Consider the following 15,641-nt stretch of genomic DNA (forward strand, 5'->3'; position numbering starts at 1 on the left):
ACCTGTGTGTACAGGTAATAGAGTTTTAGATCCGGTGCTGTAAACCCTCCCTGTGTGTACGGCAGTGTTAACGTATCCCATTTTAATCTGGGTTGTTTACCTGCCCATGCCAACCTGATCATGTGTAAGCATAAAGTTGTGAAGAATGTTTGGGGTAGGCATAGTGGGATATTTGTGAACAGGCCCAAACATTTCTGGAGTATTATCATTTTCATTAATTCTATTCTGTCCGCCAGTGACAGAGGAAGGTGTATCCACCTTGACACCTGCTTTTCAAGCCGGGACACCGCTTTTCTGTAGTTGTACTGTATAACTAAGCACAGGTCTCTATGGACCCATATATGGAGGTATCTAATCGGCTCATCACACCATTCCAGAGGGAATTCCAGCGGCACCGGTGTCGTGCACTTGATTAGAGGGAGTATAGTTGATTTTGACCAGTTTATCCCCAAGCCTGAATGTCTTTCGTAGCATACATTTTCCCTGATTAATCGCTCCAGATTAGCCCCGGGAACCCTCACATACAGCACCATGTCATCTGCATAGAGCCAAATCGCCAAGTGGCGTTGACGAAATTGCAAAGCAGTTGCCGCATGTCGCTGTTGCAGAATGCATGCCAAAGGTTTTAATGCAATAGTAAATAGTAGCGGTGAGAGCAGTCAGCCCTGTCTTATGCCTCTACGTATCGCAAAGGCATCAGATATATGGCCATTCACACATACATGAGCAGGTGGTGCGGTATATAACAATTGTATCCAGTGCATGAAGGCCGCAGGAACTCCCATACGATGGAGTATTGTGAATCGGAAGCACCATTGAATGGAGTCAAACGCCTTTGCGGCGTCCAATAGGACTGCCGCAGCAGGCAGTGTCGGGTCCAGCTGGTGTAGGATGGCAGAGTTTGCAAGTTATGTGTGGTGGAGCGGTCTGTGAGGAAGCCACTTTGGTCTGGGAGAACTATGACCGGCAGTATGAGTTTAAGTCGCGCTGCCAAGGTGCTCATGAGAATTTTTACGTCTGTGTTTGAGGGATAGCGGGCGGTATGATGCACACTGTTAAGCCTGCTTATCGGGTTTCAACAGCATGACTATGAGGGCCTTGCGAAGTGATGGTGGTCGGGTTTGTTTTTGGTATACTTCTTCATACATGGCATAAAGATGTGGGGCTAATAGTTGTACATCACTCCCGGATGTTTTGCCATTTGGGAGTTTGTTTTATTGCTTCTTTTATTTAATCAATGATAAGTGGCTGTGATAAGAATTACCTTTGCCCTTGGGAGATCCATGCCAATGCAATATCCTCTAGATAGCTTTGTGTTTTATCTTCCATAGTGGATGCCCGGTCAGCATACATATGCTCATAGAACATAACAAAAGTTTTCAGGATGTTCTGGGTGTGCCCTCATCCGTTACCACCACCACAATATGGTTTCTCCCCCAGCACTCCACTATTTTAATCACTAGTTCACGGCCCGGCCTACCTCCCTCACTGTAATTTTGCGCTGTCCAGCTGCGCGACATGTGTTCAACCTCCTGCTCAGCCGTCTCATTATATTCTATAATCCCCTCAAGTATCTGCACTAGCATGTTAGGATCAGGAGTACATTCATACAACCTTTATAAACCTGAGAGCGTCAATTCGATCGTTTTCAGGCGGTTATGTATTGATTTAAGAACCCCAGCCTGGAGCCCCATACATGCCCCTCGGATTGTAACTTTTAAGGCCTCCCATAGGGTGGCCACACTTTCCACCAAACCTATATTTGTATCAAAATATAGGATTATATCTTCTCAGACCCCCTTACGGAAGACCGGGTCCAGCAAAACAGATGCCTAGAGTCTCCACTGGATTTGAGTTAGTTCCTGCCTAGGAATATCCCCAATATAAACCCAATGGAAGGTAACTGTTCCTAAAGGAAGAGAAAGGAACTCTAAAACCCAATATGGTTGAGAGGTTGTGTCTCCAAGAAGATATAATAGTGAGGTGAAGAATAGGACAGGGGGAATTCCTCCTTATAAACTTGTTGCCCTCACACACCCTTGCGAGTGTCATGCTTCATTATCGGGCTGTGCTCCTCATGGGGGTGGCGCTGCAGTCCTCCACGGGCCCCGCGAGAGGGCTCTTTGTCGGAGATCTTTTTTAGTGGTTCCGGTCAGCCAATTTTAACATCACATTCACTCACCTACACTGTGTCCCCACAACCGCATGTACAACTGCGGCACCTCCCAAAAAAGATCTCCAACAAAGAGCCCTCTCGGGGTTGATCAATACCATACAATAAATAAATTGATAAAGAAAACAGTACCAAGACACCAAGAGAATCATCACATCTGATCTCACACGATCAGGCATACCAAATTCATACCACAAACAGTAAACACGTCCTAAAAACAACACAAAGAAAAGAACACCTTTGGCGAGACCATCCTAGAATAGGAATAAAAAGTCTTATATACAGTTATATTTAAAGTTAGAATAGTCTCAGTATCTTACATTTACTCTGGTTCTTCTACATTTTTAGCGCCCTAACAATTCACAAAGAGGTCTTGGACCCAGTACCGCTCTTGTTATTGTAGTAAGGGACTTATTTTATGTGGTGCAAAGATCAAGAGAAACAAGACCTCATAGTTTCTCAATAGTGAATATAATTCACATAAACAGTTTATCAAGAGAAATCAGCACACACTCTAACGCGAAGTAAAATTCACAAAGAGATAATATTTTTGTTCCTGGACACGTGATGGATTTTTTTTTTTTAATCCTTTATTCTTTATTCTTCACACGGTAGCCAACACGTTTCGTCCTTTAACAGGACTTCTTCAGGGCTACAAAATATAGATAAGATATATACAATTTAAAATCATGGTACAGTCAATGACACACATTAAAAACATGTTCACCTATATATACATAATTTTTTCAAATTATATGAACTTATTTATAAACCACCACATATCTACACAATTTCATAGTGACAGTAATGAATACATTTCATGAAGCCACGCCAGAAAACATTCCATATTGTTCATACATTGTACATCTAAGTTGATAATCAACATGTTATGCACAATATTCGAATACAATTTGATTGGAAACCCAAGGAAAAGTGCCAAACAGAAGAATTAAGGAGAAACAGATAGAGTACTAAAAAATACAAGTAAATATATATAAGGGGAGATCTCAATTCACAGACCAAAGAATATGTACCAATTTAAGTGGAAATTATCTCAAACAGGTGTTATCCAAATATACTGGTATTAGAACTCCAAGTTTTGTAGTCCAAAAGTCTTGTTCTAAAAATGGTTTAATAACCAGACAATAGTAGTCCTATACAGTTTCAAGACAGTTACTATCTTCTTTATTTATTTGGTCTCAATTATAATAACCAATTGGCATACCTGCATAAAAGGATTTCAAATAATCCTTTCATTTCAGGTTATGGTTTTACTCCTAATCAGGGTTTTCTGACCAATGTCGGCCACAGCATCTACAGTGACAACATATTTAATAGCATTAAACAATAGTTGTAACAAAATTCATAAATATAGGTTAAAAGCAATCTACTTTAATAAAATATAGATTTATCCATTTTCTAAATTGGACTTGAATATCAGAACATTTGATCGTTCTCGTTTGAAAAATTGCATAACAATTATAACTGTGTTATAGTGATTCTATTTAGTTGGTCTTTCAAAGTTAACACCAAATTGATACTGACTTGTGCCCATAGACTGTCTGTTGTGACCCCTTATTATTAGTCATATGTGTTCACATATGGGGTTCAATAACTCTAAATCACCTTTTCCAATGTCCGATTGTACATGCTCATCTTATTCCTAGTTAAGCATATATGGTCTGGCAAACTTCTAAAATTTGACTCCACGTTGTTAGTACATGCGCATCATAATCGAACCATCTACATATTGATCGACCATCTTAAGCTAGTTCCCTCTCATTACAAACACACATATCGAAAAAAGTCAGCAACAGATTTCATCAGTGATGTTGAGCTACAGCTATTCTGTCTTGCCACTCAGGATTTTTCACAATTATGTCTGCAATCCCGGACTATCGCAATTATTAACCCTTTTGATGTTATGAACATATTTATGTTAGAGAAAATGTCTAAAAAAAACTCGCATTACATCATTTATACTCAGCTCACTTATGTCAGTGTTGCCAAGACGGCATGTCACCCCCCTTTTAACTCCTCTTTAGCAATAGTGTTTAACAGAGATTCCTTCACTTTCCCATTTTTAAACTTGACCGCCTACTTTGCACAAGCGCATTGTGCTAAGATTGACTGTTTGTGTGGCAGCCATCTAGTGTATCCGTGAATAAGGTCCACCCTTTGAATTACCATTGGTGTATCTGTTTACAACTTGCCACTCTAGGTTTTTCACATGCGCATTACGTTAAGAGAGACTGTTTGTATGACGGCCATCTTTAACGAAATGTTACCCTTTAGGTCACCATCGATGTGTCTATCTACAACTAACAGCCCTCGGTTTTTCATATTAACGCTTACAATCACAGACTATCACAAACTTTCACCTTTATAGTATTGCACACATATTCGTGTTACAAGATTATCTTAAAAATTAGTATTTCATTATTTATACTTGACTCACCTATATCAATGTGGTCAAGACGGCAAGCCGCCCTCCTCCAACTCTTCTCTGGTAATGGTGTCAAACAGAGATTCACTAACTTCCCGGTTTTTAAACTTTACTGCGTACTTTGCGCAAGCGCAGTATGCTAGTATTAACTGTTTGTGTGGCGACCTTCTTAAGATAGTATTTTCATAAACAAGGTATACCCTGTATACCCTGTGGGTTGCCATTGGTGTGTCTATCTACAATAATTGGGCATGAGCTCTAGACCCTGCTGTAATTACTTGGATATTTTTTAGTCAGAATTTTATTATACTATAATGTTGTTTTTTCTTTATATAAATAGAATTCCAGGTTATACATATACCTCACACATGCGCTGTGTTTATAAACCTTCTGATTATATAGTGGCCATCTTTGACTGAGGTATTTTGTATTTAAGATGCAATTTGGCTTCATTATATTAACATTGAAATCGCATCCCTCAATTTGCAATTAGAGTGTCCACCCAAGATTGTACCCACTGAGACTCTGTATCCTTTAAGTGGTACATGGTGAATTGTTTCTCAGACAGTAATAAGGATAAATAGATAAAAACACCTTATTCCTGACCATAATGCAATGGTATTGTCATATAAATGGCAGCACTGTTAATCGTGCATCACAGTATCAATTTAAATCAATGATTTATAATTGCTTCACAATGTTCTTGAACTCCTATCATTGCAAGTAGCGATATAATGGTACAGTTGCAGATTAATCAACCTTATCATATTGAGGATTGCGATAACTCAAATCATCAGCAATAGTCAACAATAAAAGAAAATAGATCCTGTTCTAAGAATTAACTAATCCCCAGTAATATGTACCTAAGTTATCACCAGTTATCATCATTTTTGTGTCCCAGCTTGAGTACCATCAGATACGTATGCAAGCTTCATATTAACATACTTTTGTTTCCAGAAAAGATTTTTTCTCAAGCTACGTCTGTGTATTTTTCCCCAGTGGCCCTCTCTCTTTTTTATATCTAGTTTACTTGCCATGTGGTCCTTTCTTAGGTTCAAAGCATCGGTTTTGCCATCTATAGCCTGCAGACCATGCTGCACTGCCTGCGGTGTTTTTTCCAGAGTGGAGCCAATCCCTTCTGCCATTTCCTGTGTTGGGTCTGGCTGCATATGGGGTTGAGTCTTTGTGGAGTGCCACGTTTCAAATTAGAGGGTCGATTGCTACCTATCCACTTTGCCCATGTTGTCCTTGTCCTGTTGTGCTCCTCCTCTGGTCTGGTGGATCAGGGCCACTGCTTGATGCTCGCCACTAAGCTATCCTCCCACGGTTATCATGGTGCCAGGGGTGGTCTACACTTGGAGTAGGCTCAGGTTATCAGCCTGCATCTCTGCCCGCGTTGCCCATCAGCCACACAGCCCTCACCTACTCTCCCCGTCTCCACATGGGGACTTTGTTTCACCGCAGCCGCATTGAACTCTGGACGCTCTAAGGGCAGCCCCTCAGCCCCACAGCTCACACCAGCTCACCCGGTCTCCACGTAGGGGTCTCGCTTCACGGCAGCTGCGCTCAACTCTGGGAGTGTTCAGGACAGCCGGTAGCGGTTCGCGACGTAGGCCGCTTACAGGCCTCTCACTCGGATCTGGCTCGCTTCCGTTGTCTATTTCTGCAGCATCCAATCAGATGCGTGGCCTACCCCCGAGACCGTCGCAGCCCCGTGGGTAGTCCAACTGACCTCCCGCTCGGTGCAGCAGCAGCTCCTGGGCTCAGTTGCTCCGCTACAGTCCGTGGTTGCTCCCGCACCCCTATGCATGGTCCAACTGCACTTGTCGCCCACGCTGTTCTGTGCTCCATGGCATCCCCACCTTCAAGCCTCTGGCTAGTGGGTCTCGCTGCAGGACCCCAATGACCAGTCTGGAGCTCTGTGGCCATGCCCCTGGCCACGGTCATATCTAGGCCACAGTCACCATGTTGCTCGGATCTGGGCCACATACATGTTGGTCCTTCACTTCCTGTGCTTCAATTTCGCCTCTGACGTTTGTCACGGTATTCTGCTGTGTTTGGTTACGAATGCTGCGTTTCTAAGTTGGCAATTACAGTCATGATGCAGGATTTTGCCGGATTGCTTGCCCCTGCCAGAGGACCTACACTAAAGCGTGTCAATCTTGCTTTGGGCTCACTAGCGTCCCCTGCTTATTCTTAATGTTGTAGGAACGTAGGTTCAGAGTTTGTGTGAAGAGGGAGAATAGCTTCTGGTAGTAATATCTTTTCAAAGGGAGGCGTGGTCAGGATTAGGACCAACCTTTAGGATTGTGTGATCTTGTTTGGATTGTAGATTAAAGAAGGAGTGGCCCTTTTGCCGTAAATGGCTTAATGTGCAACAAACAGAGATTTAAAGGTGCTACATTGAGGCACGAACAGCCAGTATACAGATTTGAGAGTTGATGAGACATGAGTCATAAGAGTTTACAGACAGCTACATTCTTGGTTCTCTGTAGCTTCTGAAGTAGTAGCGAGAGTTTCAGTGTCATAGTCAGTTGGCATAGTCAAGACAGGAAAGTACTAAAGTGATGGTGGCTTTTATGTTTTGAGGGGCTGGCATTTATAACCACTCGCAGATTTCTAACTTGAACTAGTATGTTTTGTGGTGGGCCTAATTCTTGTGTCTAGATGGTCAAAACATGAATGTAGGTCAATTTCCACAATGCAAATATTATATTTTTCAATGTTTTTAATTTGAGATAGGTGGATAGCATGCAGTGGTCAACCATCTGGCGGCATTGACCGATGGTACCGGAGTCTGTGTAACATCAATTGCGTAGGGGAGTGGTGGCAAGAGAATAGATGAAGTGATATGATGAGGGATGGGTCAGTGAGCAATGAGACCGTTCAGGACTGTTCTTTATACTTATGTGTTGTAAATTGTCCATCAAAGGTATGAAAGGCAAAGTTGAGCCTGGTAATTGAGCTACTTCTCTATTTGAGTCAACAGTGTATTTTTAATCTCCTCTCATGTGGCGATCAGTGCTGTTACAGTGTTGCAGCCAGAACAGAAATCAATGTGGTTGTTCGAAAGAAGGCTGCTCTCTTTACTTGCCATTTCATCTTGAAATTTAACAGGACAGCTAGAAGCATACAATTTTTAATTATGGTAATACATTTACACACACACAGTCTTTCTTTATTCGGTTATCATATACAACTATAAAAGTACACATATATACAAAAGAAGACCCTGATGCAATGCAGAGTTAAAACACAATGGAGCGTGAGTAAGTAATGTTTTGGACTCCCTGAACGCGACAGTAAAATATGTCAATTTCCTAGAAAGTCTAATTTAAAAAGACTGATAAAATGAAATTTGATCAATATATGTAATGCTTGAATCAGCGTAAGCCTCATTGAGCCACATCATATTGCCACACCCTGTCCTGTACAGTGAAGAAGCCTGACCAATCTATTGCATAACACTATTTAATTTTTCTCATTTGCATTTATTTTAAGATGGGTTATCTGGAAATGAGCGAAGACTGTCTGCAAATGTACTTCAAAGGAATGCCTCACACCAACCAATTTTTTGGTAGAGCTTATTTGTGCCAAGCTCAGATAACAGCCCCTCAGTCGGTTGATGATTTGGTGAGCAACTGTCTTTTTATTACTATAATTTGAATGTATTTAACAGGAATGGAATCTGTCAAGCATCCTTTCATTCCTACTAAAGAGTTCATTAAAGGAGAGTAAAGTTATTTGGAACCTTTGGCCAAAAAGCAAAACTCCTTTTCAGTAGACATTTGATATATTTAGAAATCGTATTGCTCTAAGTAATCCTCGACAGTAGAATTTGTTTGGCACTATGTGGTAGACTGTATTCAATAATTCTAACATTGAAGACAAACAAACTTAATAAATACAATGTGCATTGTTCTTTCAAATTTTTAGTGTAAACAATTGTTGCATTTTTTTTGTTATACAGAAATGTAACTCAGACACTGCTGTCAAAATAATAAACAGCTTCATGTATAAGTTTGTCAAGCTTCTTTTGAGATAACCAAAAGGTGTTCCATATACGCGCTTTAGTCAACAGTTCTTAAACAATGGGAATGCTTCTGGGTATTATTCCAATCCTTTGATTTTAAAACTGTGTTAGACATTTGAAAGCACCATTTGGGATGAATATTATAAATACAAAGATCGGCAATCTAGCCCTCAAAGATGTTGGCTCCAATTAAATCTTCTTCAACTTGAGGCTGGGTGCCCAAGTCACTGGCCCAACTTATAGTATTCCAATTTTGGGAAAATCTAAATCTGGATGTGCTAGATTACTCCAACTCTCCCTCCCTGTATAACTGTATTGCTGAAGTATTGGATGATTAGGTGACAAATCAACAGCACAGGATTCAGGAGTCCAAAAACTAACTTGCAGATGTTCAGTTTGATCTCAGGTGTCATGTGTATTCAAGGGCAAGTCTTTGGACCTCATTTACAAGTGGGTTGTAATGGGATATTCACTGCCTCTGCCAAATTATCAGAGTGACTGCTGGGTTGATAAGCCCCAAAATATTCCCTTTGTGTCTTCTTGGATCTCACTGTGACCTTTGATGCAAAAGACCATTGTTTCTCAAACTGTGGGTTGCGACTCACTGGTGGGTCACCAGCTGATTTTTGGAGGGACATGGAAAGAGCAATAAATAAAGACCCCTTTACATTTTGTTTTTATCTTGTCACATTTTCTGTGCTTCAAAGACAGAGGTCAAATGTCAGGCTATGTCTCCTGAAAAGTGCTGCTTATTCTTTTAACATCGGGATTGGTGTTCACTTTTCTTGCTCTGACTGCAAATTGAAAGGAGTTTTAAAAGTAAATTATGTAACAAGGGAGTATGAAAGGGAAGGCTGTAGGATGTTATTTTTTGTAACATGCACCAAATTTAAATACCAGGAAATTAACTGTGCTCATATTTCATAATATATCAGGAAACACGAAAGCGAAAATTAAGCAGTTTTTTTTTTATTTCTGAATTTTAGTGGAAACAAAAGTGTTAAGAGGATCAAAACAAATCAACACACTTTTAGTTGATGGTGCACAATATATAAATATTCACTGAAACCAATATGTACACGTTATTATTTGTATGCATATAGTTTATCAGTAAAACTTGTGTGTGCATATTTAGTGACCATTTAAATGGAAAATGTGCTGTCTGTAAATTACAGTGCGCTACCGCATGATGGGTTAGTAATATATTTGTGACTGTGTGCTCCAGAATGCCCCAACAGGGGCATACTACAGCCATACCACTCTCCTGCTGAATAAATGTGCCACAGTTTGTGTGAAGCCAGGATTTTTCACAATCCCTATCACTTCAGTGATGTACTGATGTCGGCACCCCCACTGTGAAAATTGTGCCAGCGCCACTGGTTGAAAGGTGCTGAACGAAGTCCCTAAGGCCAGTTTTAAAGCAAACCCTTGTAAGTATTCCCAAGCATGACTCCAATGAACCGTTCAGTATTTTTGACTGCTGGCTTTTTTCTACTTCACAAACATATAAATTGAGAAATATGGATGTGCCAAATGGCCAGAGCTGCCAACTTTGCATCTGGGGGACCAAGTTTGATCCCCAGCGTTTGCTCTGGGCAATTCACTTAATCTCTTGTGCTTAAAATAAAATAATTCTAACCCTTTATATTGTAATCTGGTGCTCATGCTAAGTGCTCTAGGGCCATTTGGCAGTGTTTGTGATGTATAACACTGGTCTATCTATCTTGGAAATCAACAAAATAGCTCAGAATAATATGAAGCATGATTAATGCCATCACAGATACAACTCCCTCAGGTACAGCAAGCATGTGTTATGTGCAAAACTGACCCTATACCATACACTTCACAAGTAGCATAGTTCATATTTACAATCAACCACATTGTACACTGTGTTCAATATCTATGCAACTATTCAGAGAAAGCCAAATTCCTCAAGCTACTCAACGTATATTCCAAAATGAATCCCCTGCTACAGACACCTTCTATTTGTATCAAACCCCTCACAGTCGCCAACCCCCCCCCCTGAGAAATGAAGATATCAGTAGAAAAGTGAGTACTGTCAACAGTGTTTACTCTAAGGAGACAGTTTCTGTACCACACGGTTTGCAGACAGTAACCCCCATCCCCGGGGCCTTTTTTTAAATTTTTTCAAGGCGGAGGGGAGGCACGTGGCCCCCCTCCCCTAGCCTCATTAGGCTACGGGGACCCCATCCCCCAGGGTCTTATGTCTCCACGCAGCTTGTCAAATCTCTTGAGTTATCACTTGGACTAGATCTCCTTAAAATTATTTCATCCTTGTTGACTAGAATTGTCCCTTCAGCTTTATTCAACACGCTTTCTGTGCCGTCCTGAAAGACTTGATGGAGCTGTATCATTTCACCAGTTTATCAATTAAATGCTATGGGTATTGCTATACATCATCATACCAAAAATACTGTGGGTCTAAAAGTTCTGTGTGGATACCTGATATATTCAATAGAGTGAAACCATCTGGGGTATACCCAAAAAGGTTGAGTTCCCATCACCCACAAAGGTGGCTTTTCATCATCTGGGAACCCTGAACTAAACCATAACAACCAACCACTAGATAATTATGGCGGTTGTATGGTAGTCCCAGTCGTGGGTGACCAAAGGTAAGGTGATGGTTTGCAGTGCCAAGAATATAAAAGGAAAAAGTGCTATTAAAAATGGCTATCAAAACACAAACAATTTTATTCTGGTGCTGTCTTGATGCCACTTTAAAAACAGTGCGTGGACAGTGTAACAAATAACTGTCAGGGTGCTTCCAGACATTGTTTTTGACACGGAATCAGACATATTGGTGAGCTTCGATGTGGAATCTTTATACACCTCTATTCCACAAACGGAGACCCTAGAAGCCATAGAGAGTCTTCTAGAGATGAGAACCCTCGACACCATCACACCGGTTCATTTCATTATGGAATGTGCCAGGTTGGCTATGATGGAAAATTTCTTCAGGTTCGAGGAGACAATTTATCTACAAGTCTCAGGAACATCCATGGGCAGCATTTTCGCGCCGAGCTTAGCCAACCTGTATGTCCATCTCTTCGAACAGCACAATGTACTCAGACAGTCCAATCCATTTAGAGAGCAGATAAAGATATGGAGAAGGTACATTGATGATATTCTGGTAGTGTGGCATGGGTCTGTTGCCTCTCTGTTGGATTTCCATGCATGGCTAAATGAGCAGAACGATTTTTTACGTTTCACAGTAGCTTATGATAAAACTCGATTGCCTTTTCTAGACATCATGATTTGCCCTGACCAGGGCAGACTGGGGAGTGAGCTATACAGAAAACCTTCCTCAAAGAATTCTCTTTTGAGCTTTCAAAGTTACCATCCAAGATCACTCCGGGAAAATCTACCCATAGGACAGTTCCTGCGCATCCGCAGGAATTGTTCTGATCTAACCACTTTCAATCGTCATGCAGAAGAGCTATCTAGTCAGCTACAAGATAGACAATACCCAAAGAACTTGGTCAGACGCGCTTGGAAAAGAGCCACCAACAACCATCGTGGGGCACTTCTAGAACCTCCAGTACCAAAACCACCATTGTTGAGAATGACTTGTGTCAATACATTCAGCACGTGGTCCAACCATGTACAAAAAACGATCAGGAGACATTGGCGGATTTTAAACATAGGGAATGAGGCTCTACCACCTCCCCTCTTCTCTTTTAAAAGAGGTACCAACCTTAGAGACAACCTAGTTCACACAAGACCACGGGTGAAACCTACCACAACTACTAATACCCTGTGGAACTTGCCACCGGTACAGGGGCATTTCCCATGTGGCCAGTGCTCTGTTTGTCCTCAAACTCAGTCAACTAAAACCATAGATATCGGTACCAACTCACCATGGATCCTAAAAAAACACACAAATTGCAACACAGAAAGGGTGATCTATCTCATAACCTGCCCCTGTTCATTGCGATATGTGGGTATGACCACACGAAAGATCAAAACTCGCATTAACGAACATAAAAGCACTATCAGACGGAATAAACAAGCCACCAAACTCACCAACCACTTTCTGTCTTTGGGTCATAAACCGGAGGATTTGAGATGGGTGATCTTAGAACAACCTTTCATCCCCACTCATGTCACAGACATCAGCAGATTTTTGTTCCTAAAAGAACAAAAATGGGTGTTCAAACTCAAAAGTGATCTATTAGGTCTGAACGACGATATCCCATGGTCATCCCTGTAATCTGCATTTTTGTGAGACATCCACACATGATGTACCTTCAAACGTTTTTGATCTCTATCATTCTTGTACACATGACATTACTCATTTTATTTGGAGTGTCTATTATGAGTAAATAGTCAACATCCCCTCCTTTGGGATCTCTGAGTATTACACATGGCATCTTTATCCCCCAACTGTGTTTAGGTTTCATATTCCTAACTCTGACAAACACGTGATAACAGATGAGGATTTACCCCCTTTTTAGCATTTTTGATTGACACCACCTATGGCTTTAGTAAACAATACCATCGGTTTTCATGTAACATCGCAATGTTTACATCCTGATTGTGCCACCATCACAGCATACATATTATAATTTACGCTAAGTGGCCTTTCGGATAACTGGAATCCCCAATTCCTACAAATATGTGACATCGCACTGTTTATATCCTGAGTGTGACACTTTCACAGCATATAATTATAATGTACGCTGAGTGGCCTTTCATACGACTTGCGCTTTGTTACGCATCAGTTTGTCAAACAAAACACCTTGATTGTACCTCTTCGGCAGACACTTCAATATGTCGACGATATACGTTCTGTAGAGGAACTTCATTATACAACTACATTACCCAAGTTCCCCTCTGCCGAGAAATCAGACATGTTTTTTGTCCCTTTGAGCGCCCCGTAGAAAGTGACGAGGTTGGACGCTCATTGGTCTTTATTAGGATACTCCCCCGGCCGGTTCGCCACCTCCCCTTCCAGCTCAGCTGCTAGCGCGGGGTACCGACGGAGAGGTGAGTCCTATCGCTTTGCTATCCGATTTTTGATTTTAGACATTGTATTAATATCATACACATAAGCCATAGGTGAGGCGTGAGTCTTTAAGCGTGATATGACACGCCTTTATGTCTTTCTAGATCTAGCCAGAGTGTTCACCGCTTCAGTTACCGAGCACTATGGCCGTTCTAACAAGGGACTCAATGCGACTTTGCAAGACTCGTGTTGCATTATTGACCCGCTCCTAATCGTGTGCCAGAACTACAGTGCACTTTTAAATATGCGTGAGTCTTTAAGCATGATATGACACGCCTTTATGTCTTTCTAGATCTAGTCAGAGTGTTCACCGCTTCAGTTACCGAGCACTATGGCCGTTCTAACAAGGGACTTAATGCGAATTTGCAAGACTCGTGTTGCATTATTGACCCGCTTCTAATCGTGTGCCAGCACTACAGTGCACTTTTAAATATGCTAGCATACACAGACATTTGTGTTATTAGCGTTCGATTACATTTGACTAGACTGTTTGATTCTGCCATTCCTTCATAGTTGCATCTACAAACGACACATTGTGGAAGTCTTTCTCCCTCCCCCTACTATAACACAATGGGATATACTACCTTGGGGCTACTTACTGTACGCATTGATACTCTCTTCCTCATAGAGCGGTGCCTCCAGTCCTGAGCGGATGCCAGGCGAGGCGAGGTACACACCCGAAAATTGACGGGTAAGTACATAAGCAACTTCTTGATATGCTTATCATTTTGTGTAAACAATACTCCTACTAGTATTGTGCAAATGACCGCTAGTACACTGCATCTAGCCGTATTTGTGTTGGATATTGATACTGTTCAGAAATGAATGATTTTTCTTTTCTCTATTGTAACTAGGTTCCTATTTCCCCCCAAAAAAATTCCAGGGAAACGGACTAGCATAAACAGGTCGTATTGGGAATTCATCCCAACTATTAGTTTACTTAAGTTTCCTTTTTTCACGTTTTTGCAGTAGCGCATAAGGTCCTGATGAGAGCTTGGACTCCATAGTCCGATAGCCGAAACATGTAGACCGCCACCCTGACAGTTATTTGTTACACTGTCCACGCACTGTTTTTAAAGTGGCATCAAGACAGCACCAGAATAAAATTGTTTGTGTTTTGATAGCCATTTTTAATAGCACTTTTTCCTTTTATATTCTTGGCACTGCAAACCATCACCTTACCTTTGGTCACCCACGACTGGGACTACCATACAACCGCCATAATTATCTAGTGGTTGGTTGTTATGGTTTAGTTCTGGGTTCCCAGATGATGAAAAGCCACCTTTGTGGGTGATGGGAACTCAACCTTTTTGGGTATACCCCAGATGGTTTCACTCTATTGAATATATCAGGTATCCACACAGAACTTTTAGACCCACAGTATTTTTGGTATGATGTTTGTTGATTGGGGATTCATACTGTAGCTGGTCTCTAAACATATCCCTTGGACCCTCCCTACCCACACTCTCCCTCTCTGTGTAGGGTTTTTCTTGTATTATTGCTATACATCAACATCAACTCAAAACTTTCTTGGAGAGTACTTTTCTGTTTGACTTAGAAGCAGACTTAAAGGGCAATCCAGTGGGTGAATACATCCATTTTTGAACTAAATAAAAATGGAGGCTTAGATTGGAGCCCTGATTTTATAGATGTGCCCTGTGCTATGGAAGCTGTTGAACAGCCCATCCTCGTAAACTGGCTGAATCCCTTTGGTGTCTCTGCTGCTGCAGTTGTCTTCAACAAAACCATTTTGTTTAGCCACATGTTGGTGAATATTGTGCAATAAAAAAGCCCTTTCAATCCACACAAATGTAATATTTATTCTCAGCCCTTAGCAGCCTTAGCATGCACACCTAATTCTGTATGTGCAAATATTATATCCTAATAATATTGAAGCGAGTGGTGATGGAGTGTCCACTGCTTTGAGACCGAGATGTTGTTTAGTTAACATTCAGTGTTAAAT

At 41.2% G+C, this 15,641-nt stretch overlaps 1 protein-coding gene across 1 annotated transcript in view; it reads left to right on the forward strand.

Moving 5' to 3' along the window:
• Positions 1 to 15,641, forward strand: part of CFAP46 (cilia and flagella associated protein 46) — a 1,240,276-nt gene that overhangs the window by 139,621 nt on the left and 1,085,014 nt on the right. Inside the window, exon 4 of the mRNA XM_085606190.1 lies at positions 8,121 to 8,252. Within this exon, the coding sequence (XP_085462316.1) occupies positions 8,121 to 8,252 (132 nt within the window). The remainder of the gene's footprint in view (positions 1 to 8,120; positions 8,253 to 15,641) is intronic.

Source organism: Triturus cristatus, chromosome 1_2, assembly GCF_964204655.1.
Source record: "Triturus cristatus chromosome 1_2, aTriCri1.1, whole genome shotgun sequence".
NCBI classification, from domain to species: domain Eukaryota; kingdom Metazoa; phylum Chordata; class Amphibia; order Caudata; family Salamandridae; genus Triturus; species Triturus cristatus.